The sequence below is a fragment of the Cygnus olor genome, chromosome 14 (assembly GCF_009769625.2).
Source record: "Cygnus olor isolate bCygOlo1 chromosome 14, bCygOlo1.pri.v2, whole genome shotgun sequence".
NCBI lineage: Eukaryota > Metazoa > Chordata > Aves > Anseriformes > Anatidae > Cygnus > Cygnus olor.
This window is the reverse complement of record NC_049182.1, coordinates 1,221,430-1,245,250: the sequence shown is the minus strand read 5'-3', so window position 1 is coordinate 1,245,250 and position 23,821 is coordinate 1,221,430. Positions and strand designations below refer to the sequence as shown.

Sequence of the window (23,821 nt, the reverse complement as noted above, 5' to 3'; positions counted from 1 at the left end):
ATCGTAAAGAGGTAACTGAGCATAACTGACTGAAGTTCTAAATGGGGGCTGTGCTCGCACACAAAATTACAGGAAGAAGTGAAAGGCTTTGGGGTCAGGATGTGGGGTATGGGAACTGCGCTCAGCTGGTGCCATCTCTTCCCCAGACGTGATGTTTGTGGGGGGAGCACAGGGGCCGTGCACGGCGTGGGCAAGGGTGGCAGCTCCTCGCGGTGCCTTCAGTTTTTACCGCAGAAATCGAGGCTGCTTGGTTTGAGAAGCCTGAATCGGAGGAGCGTTGCAGCACCACAAGAGTTTTACTTGCAAGCTGCAGCATGTATGGTATTCACACTGATTAGGCTCACCGATACTGAATTTAACATTTGGCCTGTGCATCTGTTCAGTGTGATATGAGCTTTTTTTTTTTTTTTCCCTGGGAGTGAACCCAGGCATCCAGCTGTGGCCAGATTCACCCGGGAGAGAAAGGGAGTCTTGTTGGAGCAAGTCAGATCTCACAGAACCCGTGCAGGCACACGTCCTGTCCTAGCTGAGCGGGGAAACCTGAGAGCCGTGAGGATGCTTGCTGAAAACCCTGCTTAATTCTCAACATTGTATCTGAGTGCTTTGTCAACTGCTTTCAGAAAGTTTCTCCTTGTCTTTGCTGGGAGGTTTTGTATTTCCCTGGTGATCTGTCCTCCTTCTGGATCTGCTGGCCTCCATTTGCATTCCTCAGTACTTGGCTGTCCACACGTCACTTGAGCGGCAGCGCTGTGCAAGTTGTGATGCCGTACGTCTCGTCAGCCTGCAGGAAGCTGGAGCTGCACAGCGGGGTTGTGTCCGTGCTCCAGTCCCTGCTGCTGCGTGCTGAGGACGTGCAAGCACCGCATGGCAGCAGAGCGGGTGCCCAGCACGCTTGTCCAGCACCTCGAAACTCCACCGACCCTCGTAGAGCTTCCCTCGTTCAAGAGCGGCCCAGAAGAGTCCAGGCACATCCAGGGCCTTCATAAACATGACAGGATAAATTACAGTTATGCAGTTTGTAAACACATCCTTTCTGTGTGTGCGCACTCTGGCTTGGAAGCTGAAGCTTAACCGGTGGTGCTCAGTGGTTCTCCGTGTGTGCCCCCGGGGTGCTTGGCACCGCCGCCTGCCCCCGGTCATGGTCTCCGCCTGCCCTGCCCTCACCACGTGTACCTGGTCAGAGCGGGTACCCATATTCAGGACTGGCCGATGTAGCTACTTGGCACACCGGCAGGTCGTTCTGCAGGTATAATTCCTTTTGTGTGTGCTATTTCGATTCTCTTACGGTGAGCTATGGGTGGCATTTGTGTTTGCAGTGGTACTTGTTGAAGAACTTCTGTTTCTTGTCTCCTCTGTTTCTGATATTGCAGAAGGGGAGCTTTGATTTTTAAAAAACCTCCTTTCCGTGACTTGAAAACCCTTCCAGGGTTACCGTTGTTACTGCTGTTTTCAAACTCGAGCTGTTTCTTCCCTGACAAAAGCAAACTTGTGACAAACTCCCCGTTAGGGCTTCCCCGGTTTTGGATGCCCTCAGCACGGACGGGTGGTGCCGTCAATAACCCTCCTCCCCGGCACCGGGAGGTGGCTGCACACAGCAGCTTTGGCAGCCGTTGTGCCGTAGCTCAGCACCCGCGCCGGTTCCTGCGGTGCTGCTCCCCGGATCCGGCCGCTGGCGTGGCAGCCGGCCCGGCCCCTCGCCCCTACACCTACACGCTCATCAGCTGCAGCCCAATTAAGCTCGGTAATGCGCAGGGGGGACTCGAATGCACCCAGGAACATTTCCCAGAACTCATTAGATCTTATCCGATAAACACCGCCGACTGCGGGCTCTAGCAGCCCTGCCGTCTGTCCGGGAGCGTGCGCGACCCCAGCGAGGCTGATGGAGACGGGGGCAGCCGCGGTGGGTGGGACGCTGCCTGCGAGGCTTCACGGAAATGGAGCTGCCCGCGAGCCCCCCGCCGCCTCCGCACCTCTCCCCAAGCCCCGCAGCCGCACGCCTGCCCAGGCAGGGTTTTCCTTGCGAGGCAGCCTCGGTGGGAACAGCTTCTGCCTTGGCTGCGTCTCGCCTGCGTGGTTTAGTGCAGCTCGCGCAGTTATTGAGTTACTCACCCCCAAATTGCTGCTAAATCCAGAGGTGCCGCTGTCACCCAGTGTGCTGTCTATGTTCTCGGGGCTTTTTGTCTTTAATTCGTCTCCAGCGTCAAATGCACACGTTTAATTTGTAACAAACTGCCTATAGCAGCCTAAATAATTGTAGGATTGCTAATCCTCTGCATGACTGGGTTTTCGTGTTAGCTTTACTGGTGGTGGCAGAGACAAAATATATTTTGACCTGCAGCAATATGAACTAGCTGCTTTATTTTCCATCCTATAAGGTCTCGCTAGGCCAGCCGTAACAAGCACTTTGTTTTCAAAGGTTTGTCCCAGGCATGGAAATAGAAACACTTAGGACTTAGCCTTTGTTCCCTTTCAGATGTTTGTTTTCTCAGAGATTTTTCTCTGAATCGGGGAAGATATTCGAACTAATAATAGCACTCTTTGGCTGAGGCATGTATACATTTTATATAAAATGCGTGCCCAAAATAATTCCAGCCACGGAGGGCAGGAGCTCTGTGCCGAGCGGTGCCAGGTACGGGGGCACGGCGTCCCTCGAGGACGGCGCTGCTGGGGCCGGGCTGCCTGCTGGTGCCCCCGAGGCTGCGCGAGGCCAGCCCCGGCCTGCGGGACACACAGGACCGCACTGATGGAGGTAACGTCGTGTCCTGGCCGAACCGTGTCCACCAGCATTAGGCAGCACCGCTGACGCCAGTTCACGGCTCAGGAGGTGAAGTGGGAGCGTTGTTTGTCGCCTCGCTCTGCGCGCGGCGTTGGCTGCGGTGCGGGCTGGGCGCCGTGGGGGCTGCCCCCGCAGTAGGGGCTCCTTGCGGGTCGCTGGGGAGGCGAACGAGTCCTTTAATTGGATTTCCCTAGGAGTAAATGGGAGGTGTTGGCCAGGCTGGAGAAACTGAAATCATTGACGTCTGTGAAAGCAAAGAGGGCGAGGACGGCATTCCCCACCGCTCGCTGTGGCTCGGCTGCGGTGCGCTTGTCCTCTGCTATCTGCTGCTGATTTCCAGCCGGCGCAACAAAGAAATATTTACTGTTCCTGTAAGCTTTCTCTGCACTGAAGCCTGACTACCAATTACTCTGTATTAAATTATGTTTGGTCATGCCGGTGATTATACAGTATCCAAGCAACCCAGGCGTAATCTAATTTAGCAGACAACGTGGATTTACTCTGCTCCCCTTCTCCGTTGTTTTTCTGCAAGTGAATGCAAAGCGAGCGGCCTTCCACGGGCGCAGGAGACCCGCGCTGCCGGGGGGCTGCAGCAGCGGTGCGAGCCCACGGCTCCCGGCTCCGGCTGCGTGTGCTGGGTGCTTGCAATGGCATGGCGTGCTGAGGGGAGGAGAAGCAGCCCCGCATCCAACATCCAGCAGGCAGTCGATATCCCGGCGCGTTGCAAGCACCGAGCGCTGCTTGAGAGGTTGTTCTGGGTTCCCACCTCCCATCTGTGCTGGAGGTGACTTCTGCAAAGCGTGGATGGGGAGGGAACTGAAAACGGACCCATCTAAATTGCTGTTAGTGCAATTGATTTCAGAGTGCACTGAGGGCCAGGAAGAAGCAGCAGGTTAAAAGGAAAATACAGGAAATACTTGGAAACCTTCTGAAGGGCAGCTCCGGAGTGGAACTAACGATGCCTGCAGAAAAGCATCTGTGAAAAGCACCAGCATTAGGGACACTTTGGGATGAGAACACCCCGTCTTTAGAAACTGGGGCATTATTTGCTAGTACAAAGGATGATGGAGAGGTATAATTTATAGTAAATCATCATGTGGATAATGGATGCGGAATTTGAAGGATGTGAAAGGTGAATCATGTTTTGTAGCATAGCTTTAGTAACCAAGCACTATAAAGGCTACTAGTGGAAAAGTACCCGTGTTACAGTGCAGAAATTCATGTGCCACCCTGATTTATTCCAGAAGGGACCGAGACCCATGCAGCTGCAAAATGTCGTTCACCCTTTGCGGAGTCAAAGCACAATGGCAAAGAGGGGTGTGGTGGCAGCAGAGGCACGGGGGCGAGGGCCGGCGCCTGCGCCAGGGGGGCTTCCTCAGGGCTAGGGCAGAGCCAGGTGTGCCGCGGGGGCAGCGGGACCCTGCCCTCGTTGGGAAGCCATTAATACTTTAGTCTGTAATAATTAACAGGACCGTGTACAGCTGCGTCCTGGTAATAAGTCAATGACAAAGCAATTTATTAGAGTGATGTATTACGTGGTAACGGTAGTGAGAAATGAAGGAACCTAATTTTATAAGACTCAGATCAATTCAGTTGTTTTTTTTTTATAAATGAACGTTGTTTTAGCAACCACAGAAGATCATTAGAATTATTATTTTATTAGTACTTTCAAGACTATTTCGGTTTCAGCTGCATTTTTCAAAATCCAAACGGGAGTATGTGAACGTGTGATGTTGCTGCAGTGTAAATATTTCATTGGCACTGGCAAATGTCTCGTTACGGAGGCGGGAAGCAGGCTTGGAAACATTACTTCGATTTATCTCGACAGCGCTGAGACCTGTAGCCCAATGCTGATTTCGTGTTCAAACGTGGAGCTGGAGCTGCGTGACACAGCGCGGGGGATGCAGCGTGCGGGGGGCTCGCGCCGGTTGCTTGTGCCGCGCGTTGCGGGCGTCGGAGCGAGCGGAGGGGCGGCTCCTGCGGGATGCCCCGCGGGGCTGCGGGAGCCCCGGGTGCGGGACAGGGAGCGAGTGTCCCTGGGGACGTGGGCAGGGGGACACGAGGGCCCGGGCGGGGCACTGCCGAGGTAGGCGCTTCTCCTGGGGAGACAGCCATAGGGAAAGAAAGTTACATCCCTCTGTACGTAGGTGTTTTTTTCCTGTAGGTAAGCAAGTTTTTTCCTAAGTAAGAGTTTTTCCCCTGTTAGAGTTCCGCCTTTCTCGCCGCTCCCCAAGGTTTTGACTTCCTAGGGCAGATTTGCTTCCGTTCTGCTGGTTTTGTCGGTGAGGAGAGGCTCCCTCGGCGAGGGGAGGTGGTGTGAGCGTTGCAGTGCGTGCGGCTTTGGCGTGCCCTCGCTCACCAAATGGCGATGGGAAGAGCAGCGCGTCGGTAACCGGAGCCTCCCGCCGGGGCAGCCCATCCCCGCAGCGCCGCGGTTTACTGACAGAGGAGATTTCTCAGACGCTGGTGATAAAATATTCAGGGCTTCCTGACACTGGGGGAGGTTACGGGTAAGAGGGAGGTTCTACAACGCACCCCGGGGACTTTCACCGGGGCTTCTGCACCTTGGAGATTGTAAGCCCAGCCCAGGACGTGCTCGGCGTGCTGGTGGAGGTGACCCCTCTGCGGGGTCTCCAGGGACGTAGCACGCAGCGGGGTGAGGCTTCTCGCCTGCACAGAGCACAGGGCTGGAGCTGGGGCTGCTCTGCCGACCCCGAGCATCCCTTGGTGACAAGGTCCTCTTCTGCCGCCCGAGGAGCCTCGTTTGGGGGTGAGGAATGAAGAGTTCTTCACGGACTCAAGTGGGACTTGGATGGAAAAGGAGGAAAGCCGATTTTCTTTTAAGTCAGCCCTAGTTTACGCTGTGCTGAAATAAGCTACGCCCGCACACAAATGAGCACTATCATCTTGGCTCTGCGATCAGTAATGAAGGCTCATGGCAGTAACATCTTGGGACGATCCAGCAAGATCCGAGAATCTCACGCTCACGATGTGCTAGCCTAGCGCGTGTTTCCAGGGAAAACGGGACAGAAAGACTACGGGGAAAAGGCGCTCACAGAAACATGTAAGCTAAAGTTGTGTGTCAGCGCAGCCTGAAGTCACCAAGTTTCCTGGTTGAAGAGGTCAGGAGAAAACCACAAAAAAGACTTGCGAAGATAGGGCTGCAGGGCTCCCACCGCAAGTCCTCGCTGTGTCACTCGCACGTGTCGGTGCGCGACGTGCCGCGGCGAGGCTCGGGCGCACGGCTCAGCCAGGGCCCGCGGTGCCAGGCGAGGAGGCTGGGGCTCCTGCCGAAGGGCAGCCGTGCACCCGGGCTCCCCGCTGCTCGCGGGGGGATGTGGTCGGTTTGCTCCCCGCGGCGCCTCGCAGGCAGCCTGCGCTCCCGGGGCTGAGCCGTGCTGCTGATGCTTCGCAGCGCCAAGAGCAGCGGCCAGCCCGGAGCTGCGCCCAGGGGCCCCCCAAAGCGCCCATCGGCGGGGTGCCGGGTCCTGCGTGAGCTGCTTCGTTGTGCTGAACTGCTCCGCTCCCGCGGGCCGCGATACTCGCGGAGATAAAAATAGGGATGACAGGGAGGAAGGCTCGAGTGTCCGCGGGTCCCCGGCCGGCGGATTCCTGGCTGGGGCGGGGACGGGCGCGCGCCCGCTGGTGATGCGAGGGCTCCGCTCCGCAGCCCGCTCTGCTCGGGCTGCGTGGGGCTGACCTCTGGGGAAGGCAAACGCTGAAATGGGTGAGAAGGAATTGGATTTTGGAACATATTAGGTCACTCGTTCAGCTGGAGAGCAGCGTGTGTCAGAGGTCCAACAATTTGTTTTTAGAAGGGTTTCAAGCATTAATGATTCAAGATGTTTTCCTGGGAGTGGTTTGCAACATGAGACTCGGTGGCCAGGGTAGCGTTGGGGTTTTATGGGATTAGTCAATTCCTGAGGCTGCAGGGCCTCCAGTAACACAACAGTTAACACTGTACTTTTCCACATGGCTGGGCCTTCAAGGAGCTCACCAGGAGTGTCAGAAACGTAAACAGAGTTGTAAGGTTGGTGCCAGCCATGAGGCGGGGAGGGGGTTTCCATTCTGGTTATTCCTATCACCCACTTTTTGTATTGCTTTTGTTTTGCAGAGTTGCAAATAACCACAAGCAGAACCTGATGACTGTTGCTAATCTGGGTGTGGTGTTTGGGCCAACTCTGCTTCGACCCCAAGAGGAAACAGTCGCTGCCATTATGGACATCAAGTTTCAGAACATTGTGATTGAAATTCTAATAGAAAACCATGAGAAGGTAACGGCTTTACGTGCTTCTTTCAGTGCAGTTCATTTCTGAAAACAAATCTGTCTCTGCGCAAGCTGCAGCCCACTTTCCCGGGGCCCTCCTTGCTCTCCGTGGCCGGCAGCCACGAAGGGCTAGGCTTGGTTCCTGCTTTTCTGACTAAATCTGTGTTTGTTCAAGTACTGGCTTTATCCGCAGGGTCGGTCCCTGCGTTGCGATGCGGCTGTGTCTGTGGTTGCAGGGATGCTCCCACCTGTTGCTTGGGTCTGCCAGTGGAGCCAAGTGCCGCAGTGGCCTGGGCTGCAGCTGGGGGGCTCCTGTGCCTCCCCGGGGAGCGGGCTGCCCCCCTGGGGTGCTGGCTGTCCCTCGGGGAGCTCACTGTCCCCCCCCCGGGAGCTGGCCACCCTCAGCATGGTGCAGAAGCCTGTTGACTGCCCGTGGAAGGCTATGTGATGCTGCAAATGGCAGCTCTAAAAAAAGTCCATGTTCTTCTGAACTCAAACAGTTCTCCTTTTATGATCTTTTGTCTGGTTTGGGTTGGAGACGGTACTGATTTGTGCATTCTGGCTGAAAAATAGCGTGAGACTTGCCGAGGGGAGTGGGGGCACCACTGCCAGGCAGCATTGCAGCTCCGGCCTGGGTCTTTTGTTTGCCGACACTGAACTCGAGCATTGCTTGCAGGTTGCGAGCAGCGTGCCCACACGTACGCGGGCTGGTGGGGTGAGGCACGTTGGGCTGCCCGGAGGCAGCGCAGTGCATCACGAGAGACACCGTGTTCTCCGGGTGCCCTGGCCAAAGGGGACGCCTTGCCACGCTTTCCTGCGCAGTGCCGCTGGGTGCCCATGGTGTGAGAGCGGCGTGGGCTGGGGAGCTGCAGGATGCAGGATTGCAGGATCTGGTTCTCAGTGCTGCGAGGTGCCCAGGGCTCTGGGCTCTCTCTGAAGTTTGGCCCACAATTTCACACCTGAGATTCAAGGCTGAGTCCCCAGTACGTGCGGTGTGGGTGTCAGTCCTGGGGTGTGCCTGCGTGGGTCTGCTGAGGGGCAGCAAATGCTTGCCCAGTGGGGATGGATGGATATATGGGGAGACTGTCTGCGGTTTGTGTGTCCTCAGAGAAACTGCCTCCCTGAGCAGATAAGCACCATGGTATTTATTTAGCACAGAGGAGCTATTTTTTTCTCCTCTGCGTGGGGGGTAATGGCAGCGATTGCTTAATTAGGAGCTGCCACGCAGAGGGGCGCGCGAGCAGCAGCAACGAACCTGGGGTTGTGGGCAAGGCACAAACCTGGCACAAAACCTCGTGCTGGCCCTCGGTGGCCGTCTCTGTCCTTCCGTGATGGCCCTGCAGTGGCCCAGGGAAACCTCGCCGCCGTGCCCAGCATCCCGAGCAGCGCGGCATCGCAGCCAGGGCGCTTGTGGCCCTGTTCCTCGCTGAGCTCTGGGGGTCCCTAGAGGGACAGGTCGGCAGCCATTGATCCTTGTTCTGCCTGAACCGAGTCTCCTGAACCGTCTCCTGCCATCAGTTGGCATCTGCAGGAATCGATGACAGATTTCTGCAATGGTCGTGTCTGTGTGGGCTGCAGTGCTCATCTCCGCTCAGCAGCAGGATTACACCTGATGTCGCAGGGTTCCCGAGCGCTGCCACGATTACCCTGCCTTAGGAGTAATTTACGGCACCAGCGGGAGGGGGAAGCTGCGGCTCGGTTACGCGCTTTCGTCGCCACTGAACTGCGGGGGGGCGAATGCGGCGCGTGCTGTCTGTGCACCCCGGCTGCTCCCGTGCAGCGGGTGCTGGTGGTGCAGGATGGTGCCCTGCCTGCACTGCCCACACCGCCTGCACAGCGGCACAGGTACCCCTTGGCACCAGGATGCTGCGTGCAGAATGTCTGTGGACCCCTGTCCTCATTTCTCGAGGGCTCTTGGGAAATGATCCCAAGAAGAAGGGAGACAGCAAGAGGCAACTACTGGGAGGAAAATCTCTTTTAAATTCAGTGTCGGTGCTGGTTCGGCTCCCTCTTTAGGACTGTTTCGTTTCAGTGTATTCCTTAATTTGAATTGATTGGAACTCACTGAAGCTTCCCCCCAGGAGCTGCTGTAGGTGATTAGCAATATGCAAGTCCTCTGTGCTGGTGCTGCTGGTGCTTTATATTGTTTTACACTGGTGACTCACAGGCACTGTTTATGATTAAGTGCATTCGCAGGGAAAATGTAATTGATTTGAATGGTTCCTGGCAATCAGCAACCGTCTGGTATTACATTATATTTCCCTCAGGTAAGTGGGATGCCTCTCCTGTTAAAATTACTGTCGTCATTGTGTAACCAAAAAAAAAGAGAAGAAAAAAAAAAAAAACAAGCTTGGTGGTGACATCGCTTGGTCTGAGTAACTGCTGGCAGCTTGTTTACAGCCCCTCCAGCAGGCTTATCTGATCGCTGGGGCCGTGGGGAAGGTCTCAGGGGAGGCAGTCGCCCTGCTCTGCTCACTGCGGTGCATCTGCAGTAACCCCACATTTAGCTCACCTCCCCCTGGGGTTATCCATGGGGAATACCATCCGTCTCAAAGGCGCAGGAGTAGCAGAGGCGGGCGGTGCCGGACGTGGCAGCGATGGTCCCATGTCAGTGCTGTTAACGAGAGCTGGTGCTGCCCGCACCGTGCCCCCGGCTGGTGTCTCGGTGCGTCTCGGGAGCGAGGCGCAGTTTGGAATCGTAATCAGCGAAACGGTGTCTTTGTGAGGCTTCCCGGAACGACTGGGAAATTATGGCTTGCTCTGGGTTGCCAGAGCCTCTGACACAGGCCGTTAAGCTCTGTGTGTAATCCAAAAAGTTGAATCGTTTCTGGGGATTTTACAGGTTTCCAGGTCTTGGATCCAACTTTTTCGTTAGGCTCGCAATGGCACCAATAAACCCAGACTGTTTGTAGGGCTTCTCAGACGTGTTCTCCTTGAGAAGGTCTCTGCGCATGAAGTTATCGCAGGCCTTGCGTTTATCTTTATAATTGCAGCTGTCAGTGGGAACTGTTGCACTTCGGGTTATTTCCCAGGGGCTGTACTGACACCAGAGCTGCTGGAAGTGTGGAATAGTGTTGGGATGGTGTAGAGTCAGGGCTTGAGGGGGGGACAAAATATCCTAGCGGCCGCACCATTTGCATGCCAGATGCTGCAACAGAGCAAATGGGAACCCTGGAAAAGCTGAACCAGAGCAAACGTGCCCGGTGCTCGCCTGCCCCGCACCACCCAGCAAATGGACAAAGCCTGGAGTTGTTCCTTAGCAAGGTGTCTCCGTCAGCGATTGTCAGCCTTTTCTCTGTGTGTGAGTACAGCACGCTAGCATAGGGTGATATAAAATACACACTGATGGTATATTTTTAAATGGATGAAATGATTTTTCTCCTATGGCTCCGGATGTTGCCATGACAAGCAAACCAAGAGTGTATCTTCTAAAAAAAATAAGGATGCTGTGTATTATTAGTTACTGAAGAGAGTGCTATTTACCACTATATTTCTAAAATACCAATAAATTGACTTAAAAATTAAATGATAGCAGAAAGCAATATTGAAATATTACATCTGGTGGCATTTAATTTTCTGAAAATTGTGGCTGTCCATCCATTTTATTTTCCAAAGCTTTTATTTGTATAGCTCTCCGGAAAAGGCCATTGTTCTGAAGTGGTACAAAATTAAGACATCGCTATACTGTCTTGATGATGTTCCCTTCAGACAAAAGATTCACCAGCTGAATTGTTTCTGCACACGGTAGTGATGACAAATGAGAGACCAGCCTTTGCAGGGACTTGCACAGACCCAAACGCTAGCCTTACTAAGTGGTAAGAATTAATACCAAAGTCAAAGCCCTCAGCACCTCATCTTTATTTTATTCTTTCTCTAATTAGCAACAATTTTTAGCGATGCTGTTGGCCGCAGTTTGAGTTGCCCTCGAATGAAGTTCATCCCACCTCCGTTTTGAGCGCCGCGGCAGCTCCCGGCTCTGCCAGCTCCTGGAGCGAGTCGGTGCCACCGGCCGGAGCAGGGGCTGGGGGCTGCGTCTGTGTGCTCTGGTATCGTGCTCTGACCTGGGAAGGAAACCCAGCCTGCCCCTTTTTCAGCTTCTTCGTAATAAGCGGGCATGGCGCTTCTCCATCTCACAGAGATCAGGGTGGCGGGTGCCCAGCACCCGAAGTCCTCCGCAGCGCGCTGACCCCGCGTGTGCCTGGGGACTGCTTCCTCGGGAGCCGTCATCAGCACTGCGAAGCTGTCGTTTATAACCAGCTCCAGATAATGAGGTCAGCGGGCAGATTCCTCGTCCTCTGGAGCAGCCGCGGAGCAGAGGATTTAACAGCACTTGGCTGGTTTCGTTCGGAGGTGGGGGCTGCTCCGAAAGCCTCCCGCTCCCGGTGCTCGGGGTGCTGCCGGTTCCCGGCCCTTCGGTGGCTGTGGAGCAGCGAAGTTACCGCTTGCATCAGACAGAGCGAGCACAGGGCTGTAAATGTAATTTATGAATCCTGGCTGCTCCTCTCCCCGTCTGACCGTTAAGCTGCCTCTCTCTCTCCGTTAATTGGACTCTGGGACGGGGAGAGTTATAACACGGGTATGCACAGTGAGGAACACGTCTCGCTGAGTCTCGTTAAATTAAAGACTGAAACAAACCTGACAAACTTTCTGGTGAAGAAGAGCGGAGTTTTTATGCGAGCGATGCCTCGGCTGGGGGAAGTGGAGCGGGAGTTTTTGAGGCTGCCGGGGGGGGGTTTCCTTCGCTGCCGAGGAGGCCGGCGCAGTTTCCGGGCGCGTAGCGCTGGCCAAGTCACTTCGAGAACGAGCTATTTATCTTACTGCTCTCTGAGTCCTCAGACTCCTCCCTCCATGGACCTTCAAAATAAGCGCTGGTGCTTTTTAAAATGGAGCTATTTACTGGCTTTTCCCTATCGTGAGCAGTTAAATGCAGCCGGGGTGCCGCGTGCCGCCCCGAGGTGGCCGAGGGGCCGCTTGGCACAGCCCTGCCTCTGCTGCGCCTCCGCGCCCGGCGGCGCTGGGGGGCTGCGGTGGGGCTGCCCTCCCTGCCCTGCCAGCCCGCGGGGCCTGCCGCCTCCGGCGTGCCCCCTCTGAGGTGAGGCGGGAGGGTGGGCATGGAGCAGTGGGAGATCTGGGGCTGGAAAGCATCCCGGAGAAATTGGGGCACTCCTGCTTCGTCAGGAGGCAGCGCCGTGCCACTGCCACCGAGCGGCGTCGCTCCAAGCCCTGCCCTCCCCAGGCAGCAGAGCAGTGGTGCTTCTGCTGTGTCCTACTGTGTCCTGCCGTGTCCTGCCGTGTCCTACTATGTCCTACCGTGTCCTGCAGTGCCGAGCCATGTCCAGCCGTGCCCAGCCATGTCCTGCAGTGCCCAGCCATGTCCAGCCATGCCAGCCCAGGACAGCAGGCTGGTGCAGCCCTCAGGGCTTTAATCTTTGCTGCGCAAGAGGCATAAAAGACCTCGTGGCTTAATAAAAGAAGTTTATAAGGTAGCAGGAAGCAGCGTATTTACCGAGCCTTTACAATTGCAGTTGCGTCAGTGAGTGAAGTGGAGGCTATAAACCGAGCGCTTCGAGTGGAGCGCGAGCACATCAAAGCCCGCGCTGGGAAGGGCGGCGGAGGGGAGGCGGTGAGGGCAGTGTCACGCAGGACACGGCTCCGGGTGCCGGTCCCTGCCCTGCTGGAGCAGCGTCTCCGTGTCTCCACGACTGCAGGCACAAGGGGAGGTGTGGGCTGTCTGTAGGGTGAATATTTGGGCTGGTCAGGCACTGTAACTGAAATAGAGTTGGTTGTGGTAGGTTGGAGGGTGTAAGATATCACATGCTGAAGCTTTTCAGTTGGACTGTTTCATGCAGCTGCTTTGAGCAACACAAGCTCCTTATAAGCTGAGGCTGGTTTTAGGCACCGAGTTTGTAATTTTAATGCAGATATACCTTCTCTGATTGAAGACCAAAAAGAGGAAACAAAAACCTGGAAGTTTAATTTCAAATGTGCCGTGAGATGCAATTCATAAATGAACACGTTTATTTGCTTTGATTATATATTTCGTCATTTTCCCAAGCAATCTGAAAAGCATTTAATAGCAGAAAGTGGCCGTTCTGGGCCTGGAGAGCAGGGTGCAGGCGGGCGAGGTGCCCGCTGCCGAGCGTCCCGCACCCTGCCCAGCACGGAGGGAACGGCTCCGGCCTCGGGGCCGAGCAGCGGGGCCAGGCCCCTGGAGCCCAGCAGCTGCCTGGCGGCACAGCCTGGTAAGCAAACGGCACCGGGCCCGGGCGCCTGGGCTGCCACCAGTGCCCGGCCTCCCACGGGGCAGGGACGGCCACGGGCAGGCTCGGCAGAGCAGGCGCGGTGGAAGCGAGCGGGGCTGCGTGCAGAAAGCACGGCTCGGGCTGGTTGTGCTCGGGGTGATCCGTGGGCCCGGGAGGAATGTGCGAATGAGATCAGCGGGGCTCTCCTTCCCCGGGAGGAAGGTCGGCCGCAGCGCTACATAATCCGTCCATCTGTCTGCGGCGTGTCCAGCTACGTACAGCCTCCAGTGCTCGCTTTAGGGGTGCCGGTCTCGGGGCCTGCGAGGAGCCGTGCGTGGCGACTCCTCTCTGCTTCCTCTGCCTCACGCAGCGCCAGGGCTCCAAACCCCCGCGGAGCTCGAGCAGCGAGCACCCCCAAGCAGGAGGGCTGCCTGGAGCGCTTTTCGAGGTGCCCTCCACCACGAGGTGTTGGATTTGCTGAGAACAGTCTGTTAGTTTTTACACAAGGGGCCGTGCCTGCCTCTCCGTGCTCTTTGGGAGAGATGTGACATTCCAATATTTGGCTAAAGCATCTTGGCAATTTAGCATTTATTTGTGAGAAGCAGCACGGGGGGTTTACTCATGTGTGCCTGAGGATTATGTTGCTGTTACACGAAACAAAGCAATTAGCTCCTGGCAGCGGCTCGCTCTGGCTGGTGAGCGGCGTCTTGCAGCTCTCTGCTGCCTGCTGGGGCAGCACCCACCGTGGCACAGGGCAGTGGGCGGCTCTCAGGAGCAGTTCTCCTTTTGGCAAACCCCAGCAGTGCCGCTCAGCACCAGGCAGCCCCGGGTACCCCTGGCGGTGCCGGACATGGCCAGAAAAGACTCAGAAGGATGGTGTCTCAGACATTCTTGCAAAGGGAGACCTTGGAAGAACCGGCGTTGAACACTGATGTCGTCTGAGCCCGGGGTTACAGAAAAACAATAAATAACCAAATATCAATGACAAACAGAACTGCTGCTCATTAGGTTCATGCAGTTTAAAAATTCCATCCCCTTGAGAAAAATGTGATTACTCAGTTTTCTGACAGCTGTGGCTGGAAGCTGGGAAGACTTTCCCAAGCTGGTTTGCATCACTGGGCGCCGAGCCTGTGGCAAGGACAGGCGCACACTGGTTGTTCCTCCCTTGGGCACTCTCCCACCAACACCTGCAAGGGCACCGCAGAGCCTTGAAAACTAAAAAGCCTACCATAGTACCAGGGTCAATCCAATTCTGCAAGAGTGCAAACAGGGTGGAAACGTAGAATTTCAGAAATTGTACCCAAATGTTACTTGTTTTGTGGGTCTTCTGTCGATGCTGCTCCTTGGTGTGACAGTGGGGCGCTGCAGACCAGGCAGGTGGAGAGCTGTTCTGCCCGAGCGGGCGATGCCAAGGAAACTTGTTTATTATTTTTAACAGATATTTAACACTGTGCCGGAGACCCCGCCGTCGAACTCACAGCTGCTGCTATCTCGCAAGAAGAGCACGGACTCGAAGCCTCCCTCGTGCAGCGAGCGGCCCCTGACCCTCTTCCACACGGCGCAGCCCAACGAGAAGCGTAAGTGCCGCGCGGCCGCCTCTGCCCTAACGGTCACTGCCAGCTGGTAATTCCTGCGCCACGAAACGCAGCTGCGTTGGTATCGATGAAAGATGCATCCTGTAAGAGGATAGTGCCTCAGTTTCCTGCGCTATCGTGTTGATAGGGAGTGCAAAGACTGCCTGGCACCCCAGGCTGAAAGCAGGGCTCGGGGGCTGCGTTGGCGCGGTGTAGCGTTGCTGCCCCGTCCCCCGGAGCCTTCCCCGCCTCACGTCCCCCGTCCCCGCTGTCCCCAGCTGCCGAGGCGCTGCAGTGTGTGGGGCAGAGCCCGTGCCCCCCGCAGACGATCCTCTCTGGACGCCCACAGGCGCTTTTCCTTTTACAGACACAACAAGCTCAGCCAGGAGGCTCTGCGTTTTTCTGCGGATTAGGTACCACGGCGGTTTAAAAATGTTGGAGATTGTCTTTCCAGTTCTGTCACTAATTGGCTCCAGACACTTAGGTGAAGGAGTCAGCGTGCCCTCCCGTCGCATGCTGCTGCCTCACGGTGTTCTGTCCCTGGCCATCCCCATGCTGCAGCAGGGGCAGGAGCCGGGCTGGCAGCGGGCACTGCCCGGGGCTCACCTGGGCGGTGAGTGAGCAGCACGAGGCTGGCGTGAGCCCCTCGCCCCCTCGCTGAAAACTGCAACGTAGCAGAGAGGCTGCTGTTTGCTTTTCTGACTCTCCAAACATTGGGGCTTCCCTGCCTCTGATTGAGTTCCCATTAAGGTCCACGCGCTCCCATTTTGGAGGATGTCATAACAACACGTGTGGATTTAGGAAGCGGTGGTGGTACCGTCGTGTACGCTGGAAATAGTGTGTACCACAGCTGTCAGTGGAACCCTGAATATCAGCATCTGCTTTTGGAAAATTTCAGCCTAATTAGTTTATTTGCTGATAACTCAGCAGATGTTTGGTAGGTGCTGGAGTCACCTGGCTGCCAGGTCCTTCGTGTACTGTCCTCAGCTTGCCTGGAAGAGGAACCGAGTTCGTTTATTTATTTCTGTAGCTATTTACCCTCATGAGAAGCAATATTTTCTCAGCTTTCCTCCTGACGGTCTGTAGTCTCCTGTGTTTGTGGGCTGAAGCACGAGGGCTGGGGCAGCAGCTGGAGCCAGGGCAGCCGAGGAGAAGCAGCAGACGCTGCCCCCGTCCAGAGCTGGGACACAGAAAGAGCCCTGCTTTTGGGGCTCCCAAACAGCACAGTTCTTCCTGCTCCTGGCCACAGCTGCTCACGGTCTGAAAGGCGGTGAGAGGGCTGTGGGAGTGCGGGTCGCTCGCGCATCACGGGATGAGCGGGGGCAGCTTTCCAGCCATGCAGGCTTGCAGGATTTGTCCTAACCGTCCTTAAATGCAGCAAGGTGCCTGGGGTTATTTGGCAAGCGCCGATCCTTCCCAGCGCCAGCTGTGTTTGCAGCTGTGTTGCTGGTGTTCAGAGGTTCACTCGCTGGCTGGGGTTTGTGCCTGAGCCGCCTGCTCTGCCCGCCCCGCGGAGAGCTGCTCCGCACAGGAGGGGCGCGCAGCTGGGTGCCCGTGCCTGGAAATCTGTGTCAGAAGAGGTGGAGGGGGCTCAGGAGCCCTGAACACACCAGGGGTACCGGCCGCAGGAGTCTGCTCTGTGAAACAGGGGCACGGTGAGATCTAAGAGCTCGAAGCTGCAGCTAGGCGTGTTCAGAACTGAAGCAGAGTGCACATTTTTTAATACCGAGGGCAATTTAGCCATAAGAAGGAGATAAGCGGGGCAGTGAATTTTCCATTATTTGAAATCTGTTCTTTGAAGTAAAATACCTTTCTAAAACTTTCACTGAGATTCATCATACAAAACTATGCGTAACGCAGAAATTATCATGTTCAACACACAGGATCACGCAAGAGAGTAGATTGGATAATTATAACGATTTTTTTTTGCTGTTAAATGCTCACATTTTTTGCCTACAACTGACCTGGGTCAAGTGTGACCCAGGAACCGAGTGGATATTGTGAAACAAGCAGGGTTAACACAGGAATACACCGCTTTGTTCCGTATCAGTTTTTCCTTATAAGCGGTGTTTTGGCACTTTGCTCGTGTTTTGTTACGCAGAGTGCTTTTGTCATCCCTTCTGTGGTCCCTGTGAGGGTTATCAAGGTGCCCTAGAGCTGGGTTCCCAGCCACAGGTCGCTGCTCTGGCACCTGGCAAGGTGGGACCTGGGCACGGGTGGTTTGCGGAGCGGCTCCTCTGCCTCGGCGGTGCTGCGGCAGCTTGGCTGTCCTGCTCCTGGAGCAATAAGGACAAATTAAGTACCACAGCAAAGAATCCTTCACTTAAGCTGTTAAAATCATGAAGCAAAACACAATCTCAGCCTTTTAAAAAGGAGGAAATAAAATAAAGGCATGGTTTCCGATTCTGCCATTCATCTCCCATCCTCTGCAGATGAAACACTTCCAGTTCCTTGGCTGATAGCGACTTTAATTCAATGTTGGCTGGTAGCTGCGTCTGAGATTACACAGGCAATTGACACTGATTTGTTAGGCTTACAGAGCTTATTTTCGGACTTCAGCCTTGGGCAGAAAATGTTTGGAAACAACCGGACGTCGCGGCCGAAGGCGCTGCAGGGCACAGCTCTGCGCTGCCGGGGCTGCGGCGGGGCCGGTGTCGGGAGTGCTGTCGGCACACAGCCAGGGCCTGCCAGGCACAGACCGGCTTAGAAACCTGCACCGTCGGGTGCAAAGATCAAGGACTGATGTGGATTGGCCTTTCGGGGGTTTTTAGGTCCTTCGGCGGGTGGATTTCTCTCTTATTTCGTCTGCTGGCTGCTCTGTCCCCCAGCCAACGTTTGGAGAGTTCAGCCTCTGCTTTTCTTCACTTTTGCTTCTTCTTATCTTCTGGATAATCTTTTCCGCCACAAAGGGTTTATACCTCCCTCAGCACAACTGGGGGGCAGAAGCTTCTTGTAAGCATGATGCCTCACCCCCGTTGATGCGAGCGAGCGGTGTTTGGGCTGCACGTGGTGCACGGCTCCTGGCGGTGGTGCTGCCACGCAGAACCAGCTTCTTCGTCCTGGTGCAGCCTTGCCCTGAGCTCCCCAGGGTGCTGGAGTGGAAGCAACAGTTTTTCCTTCAGACACCTGGTTTTGGAGATGCTGGTGTGTGGGGACCTGCCGTCTGGTGTCCAGACACCGTGCTGCCCCGTGTGGCTTGCACTCAGCCACTGCGCAAGCTGGTGTTCTCCTTCCACCCGTCCTTGCACCCCTGTCACTATACCAGCCGAGGCAGGGCAGACAGGGAGCTCCACGAGCTGGGCTCCTCCACCTGCACAGCCCTCCGGCCCCAAACCCATTACCTGCTGCTGGAGCTGGCCGGGAGCTGTGGGCCAAAAAATATCTTTAAATTCAGCACTCCGGGGAAATCTCTCTTGTTTGTGAGCTTTTCTGACGTGGTTTAGGGAAAGCACGGCTCGTTGTTTGATCCGCTGTATGACTCATCGCTGAAGAGGTCGTCTGTATTTTCCTTTTAACACCACAGACGGTGGCAGGCTGGAAAAAAAATCCAGCTGGGTGCATCACAGGACCAGCGGAGGGGACAGAGAAGTGTTTGAGATACCTGCTCCCCTGTCAGCTTGTTGGAGATCAAGATTAATGACATGCAATTTCAGGAACCTGTTAACATCGATCGACAGAAATATCACATCCTGGGCTTTGTCTAATCTTTGGAAGATCACCTGGGCTGAGTTTGGGCCCCCTTGCTGCCTGCAAGCGCTCTGATTTTGCCCAGGAACCAGGAGAACTCAGTGACCCCGGGGAGCGAACGTGACGAGGAGCGTTAGACTTTGCTCCTCGCCCTGGCACCCACGAACCTTTTGCCCATGTAATCTTTTTTCCTTGAAACGGTGGCAAAGGGCTTACACAATGCCACGCTCCTCTGTCCCTGAGGCAGCACTGCTTCCAAGCTATTTCACAGAAATGTGAGGGGTTTCTCTCTGCTGGGTGTTCAGTCTTAACTACCCGCATAGCTCAGGGGTTCCTCTTACGCTGTTTATCCTTCTTTAAACGTGCACAGGATATAGATGAGTGTTGCGTGTTGGCCTTCTAATGCAAGCAGACGTATAATCTGAAGGGATTGAGAATGAGAGGTTCTTTATTACTACGTGCTTTTCAGCAGCAATTTGATCATATTAGTGTGCACAGGAGAAATAATTTCTCTGAAAGATTAATCATTAAAGTAGCACTCAGTGCGTTTTCCAGCGGGTGCCTGTCTTTCAGGAAAACATCATCACAGAAGGAGCAGTTCTCTGCAATAGAGCTGCTTTCCGTGCCTTCGGTGATGATAATTGCTTCTCCCAATTACAACTGCAATTGCTGCTTATATGGAAAAGGCACCTTACGAAAATGAATTAATGTGATTTGGGGTAATTCAGCGCAGAGCTGAGGAGGGGACCCATGCTGCCGGAGGTTGGTTTGGGATACGTAACGTTTCCACACCTCGGTGCTGAAGTTACACGGATAAGGGGGGAAGTCTCGTAGCAGAGCATGATGAAGGGAAAGGAGAAACTCCAAGAAACCTCCCGGCTGGCGGCCCGGAGGTGCCCACGTCTCGGCGGGCACGGTGCAGCCGGTGTCCGTGCGGTGCTGTGCCACGGCCGGTGCAGAGCCGGGGCTGAGCCACGGGGCCGGAGCTGGGAGCGCTCAGAGCAGCTGCACCGAGGCAGAGTGGAGACCCTTTCCCCTTCCTCCTCAGCCCTGTTTGTAACAATGCTGCTTTGTGATGCTGGGCCTGGCCAGAAAAGACTGATAGTAGTTATTGTCACGTCCTAGGCTGAAGCATTGCTTTGCTGAGATAAACTTTAACTGGGTGATCTGTCCTTTCCTCCTTCTAAAATGTTATCCTGCTCTGTCACACAAACGTTCAGCCCTGTGGTCGCCGATTTCAGTCACAGAGACATTCCTTCCTGTATGTAGTTTGCATTCTAATTTTTTTTCGGGTTATGTAGCACTTTGGAAGTCTTTGGGAATATAAAATATTAATGCCTTAAGAAAAACAACCCAAAAAAAAACCATATTTTCTTTAAAATATCATTAATTTAAAATGTACTTGCATCAATAAAAAAAATAACTGGTGCAATAATTGTATATTGATGTACAACGTACAGAAAATTTGACTGTAAACTAACTGCCTGCCGTTGGGGATCTGGTAGGATACTGCCTATTTACAGTAGGGCAGGGATTATTAATAGGAATGCCATATGCCTTCGCAGCTCTATGCTTTTTTTTAAGCAATAGCAGCTATGTGTGGTGTCTGATGATTTTTGGGTTTTGGTGTTTTTCAGAGGAGAATAGGAACAGTATCATCAACTCCAGCCTGGAATCCGTCGTATCCTCAAATGCAAACAGCTTCCTCAACTCCAACAGCTCTCCCCAGCCCAACCTGAACTCAAGTGATCTTGAACTAGAAGTAATTAAACCCAACAGGCCAAATTCACTGTAAGTACGGTAGTAATTAGTGTTTTATAGGCTCTCTGTCCTTAATCTTTAATCAGGGCTGTTTCTTACTCTGAATCCCAGCAGTATGTGGAAGAATACAATTTAACATTTTAATTTTTAATGGCCGCCTAGCATGTGTGCTGCATTTTTAACTCTGCCTAAGTGGTGGGATTAGTGGCTGCGGGTTAGATCTGCTGGTGAGCTCAGCCCGGGTTATTTTGAGCACGCGGGATATTTTTCAAGCAGAGCTCCGCGTTGCTGTTTGAACTGCTTGACCCATCTGGAGATAACTCCAGCAAACACAAAGGACTTTTCTTCTGAGTTAAATCCTATGACTGTTGTCAGTACAGTTGATCTCCAGCCAAATCTGTGCCATTGCTTCTGCTATTGCTTCCTTCATCTGGAAAGTTCAAGGGAAAAAATAGCGACCTTAGCAATGACTCCCTGGGGACGGCCGAGTTATTTATGAAGTCCCCTGGACTTGACACAGCCGAGCCCTCGCACCAGTGGCCGCTCTGCTGCGGGGAATTTCCTTCCTGCCGCGGCCCTGCTGCGCCCCGGCGCATTTTCCCACAGAACCTCCCTCCCCTCCCGCACACGTGTAGATCTGCCCAGATCTGCGGCAGCCGTCGCGGGCCCCGGGGGTCGGCCGGCAGGATCGGCCCTGCTGCGCCGCCGGCGGCAGTGGTGCGCAGCGACCTTGGCGGTGAGGGGAGGCCTTCCTCCCTCCATGTCCCCCCACGGGCTGCATGCATGGCCCCCTCCCACCTAGCTGGGCAAGCCCCCAGCTCCTTGAGGGCACGCGGTGAGCGCTTGGTCTGAGCAGCTTTCTCCTAGCTACCGGTGGAGACGGTGAAGTGCCGGTGCTGGTGCCGGGTGGGCCAGTGACCCTGGCCGTGGTCCCTCTGGTTGATGGGAGGGGACGGGGTTGGGGTCTGGGGTGCGGCTCCCGCGCCCCACAGGGGGGGCTCAGCCCCACAGCACTGGGACGGGCAAAGGTAGGTGCACATTGGCAGTGTCTGGGCGGAGGAGGGCTCTGGCTTTCGCCCGTCAGCTCCATCTCTTTCCCATCACCACTGCTGCCACTAAAACCCTGCGAGCAACGCAGCCGACCTCGTGTAAGCCGAACCCACCTGGCAGGACGCTGGGCGGGTGAAACGGCGCCCGCGGGGCAGGAGCCGCGGTAAGGCCGCGAGTTGTGTGCCGTGAACTGAGTCGGGATGCACGGGTCTCGTGCCCGTGCTGCTGGTGGAAGCCCCGGGGGTCGGTCACATGCCGTTGCCCCCAACAGGATGTTTTTAGTTTATTTGTCCTCCAAGGGAAGAAAATTATGTGGCTTGTATTGCAGCAACGTTTGTGAGCCCGAGTCTCGTTGTGACTTTATAGGAATTGTTTGCCAGATTTGCAGTTTTTCAAATTCCAGGAGTTGCTCTTCCTAATAACTTATTTTTTAAAGAAAGTTGTAAAGAAGCTCAGCGGAATGAACCAGTTCAGGCTGTGTGGGGCTCTGGGGAGCGGAGGCGTCTTGCTGTCACCCAGAGCTACGTGAGCGGACTGGAGCAGAACCATTTGCTTGCTGCCCATAAGGGGCCTTAACACTTGTGCAAAGTGAAACGGTGCCTAGCAGGGTAGCCCTGGCAGCACTTCTGCCTCTGGCAAAGTTTGTGGCATTTGGTATTTTTCCTTACATCCAGTGACTGCACACACAGAAATGTGCAAGCTTTTAGTCAAGGTCGAGCTAAAGGTTAAAAAGTAAGTCTGAAGTGAATACCTCAAAGCAAATGTTTTCTTCTCTATAATCCCAATTATGTAAATCAAATGTCTTTAATCCAATCTTTCGATGAGAAATGAAGCGTTTGACTTCATTTTGTTCTCTTTTAATGCTACGTATAGATGTCTCTTCAGCCTCTGTGCCTGCTTACCCATCAACCCGAGTCTGCTCCGCACGAGCCCATGCTGTTCTCATACTTATCTGTGCTCCTGGGTTTTGATGTTTGCTGAAACGCATTAGTTTGTCTTTAAATATTTGCTTTTAACCTAATTTGTAGTCCCATGAAAATTTGATTGCTATATTTCCTCTGCAGTGCCGTGGTGGTTAAACATACCCAGATCGTTTCCACGTGTTTATTTGTAGCTGGCTCGAGCCAGCTAATGGTGCTCAGCCCCCACACGGCGTTTGGGGGGGACCGGGGAGAGCAGCGAGTGCAGGGAGGCTGCCGGGCTTGCTCGGCGCTGCGGAGGGAGCACGCGTTTTTAGACAAGTAAGGGCTTGGCGCGAGTGGTTTTGGTTCCACACCAGGGCTGCGGGTCGGGTGATGGTTGGGGTTGCTCTGCTTGGGGCGGTCACCGGAGTCACCCCCAGCCGCGGTCGGAGCGGTGGCAGCGGTGATCCCCGTGCCCGGCCCACGGAGGTGCAGGGCTCCTCTGCTTCACGCCTCTGCCCCGTGCGGGTGCTGATGGGGAGTGGTGAGGAGGAGGAGGAAGAGGAGGAGTGCTGCCGGGGCAGGAGCGCGGCGAGCAGCGCGTTTCCCTGCGGCTGTGCACGGGCTGCGCTCTCGGGGTCGGGGCACGCTGCCTGAATGGTGCCAGTGTCCCGGCGGCGTTGTCCTTGCTGCCCTGCGGCGCTGCACAAATAATGCCTGTATAAAGCCGTCCCTGTTTCTTTAACCAGCTGGGTAATTTCGGCTTTGCAAAGCCTTGGGCAGCTCTGTGCACTGAAGCCGGTTGCTATTATCTCTTACTGCCATGCGAGGGTTTCCGGTGCTCCCCTGTAATTACCGGACCCACAATGAGGGTGCCCGGCATCAGGGAGCGTGTCAGGGTGCCTTGCTCTCCGTGCCCCTTCAAAAACCCTGCCAAACCCTCTGCCAGTCCCGTGAGACCCATCGTTGAGCACAGCTTCAGGAGTTTGGTTTTTTCCTGCATTCTTCACCATTTTCTGTAAGCTTTTGGCCACGGGCCAGGGCTGTCCCATCTCGGGACCCGCTCAGGAGGAGCTGCCCGGCCCACGGCTGGAGCAGCTCGCGGTGCTGGCAGAATTCAAGAATTCAAGCCCTGCAGCTGCGGAGCTGTAAAATTCCAGGTGTGAGCAGGCCGGGAAGCCCCGCTTTCCTTCTTTAAAGAAAAAAGGATTTCTTTCTGAACAAGGAACTCATTGAGAGTACTAGTAAAAAAGGAATCCTGGATTTGGTGCTTCCTTCCCTAAAGTGACAACAGCAAAGGTTAGTAAATTAAAAACTAACCCAGACCAGAATTGAATTTCTTCTTTTTTTTTTTTCCTTCTTTTTTTTGGTGCCTGAAATTACCGGTGAAACGGATGCTTCCGTGCGGGCCATCGTGGACCAGGGCCTTTTGCTCTGTTCTGCTGCTGGGAGGTGGACGGGTTTGGTGCCCTTAGTCACTGACATGTCTCTGGCCCTCGTGTCGTCGTGGTGGGCACCCAGCCCCTCAGAGCATCAGGGCACGCTGCTCAGTGTCTGCATAA

General features: G+C 54.8%; 1 protein-coding gene across 4 annotated transcripts in view; it reads left to right on the top strand.

Moving 5' to 3' along the window:
- Positions 1-23,821, top strand: part of ARHGAP26 (Rho GTPase activating protein 26) — a 132,078-nt gene that overhangs the window by 82,142 nt on the left and 26,115 nt on the right. For all 4 annotated transcript variants that reach the window (XM_040573146.1, XM_040573147.1, XM_040573149.1 and 1 more), the window contains exons 18-20: positions 6,891-7,050; positions 14,724-14,862; positions 20,184-20,337. In XM_040573146.1, coding sequence (XP_040429080.1) covers positions 6,891-7,050; positions 14,724-14,862; positions 20,184-20,337 — 453 coding nt within the window. The remainder of the gene's footprint in view (positions 1-6,890; positions 7,051-14,723; positions 14,863-20,183; positions 20,338-23,821) is intronic.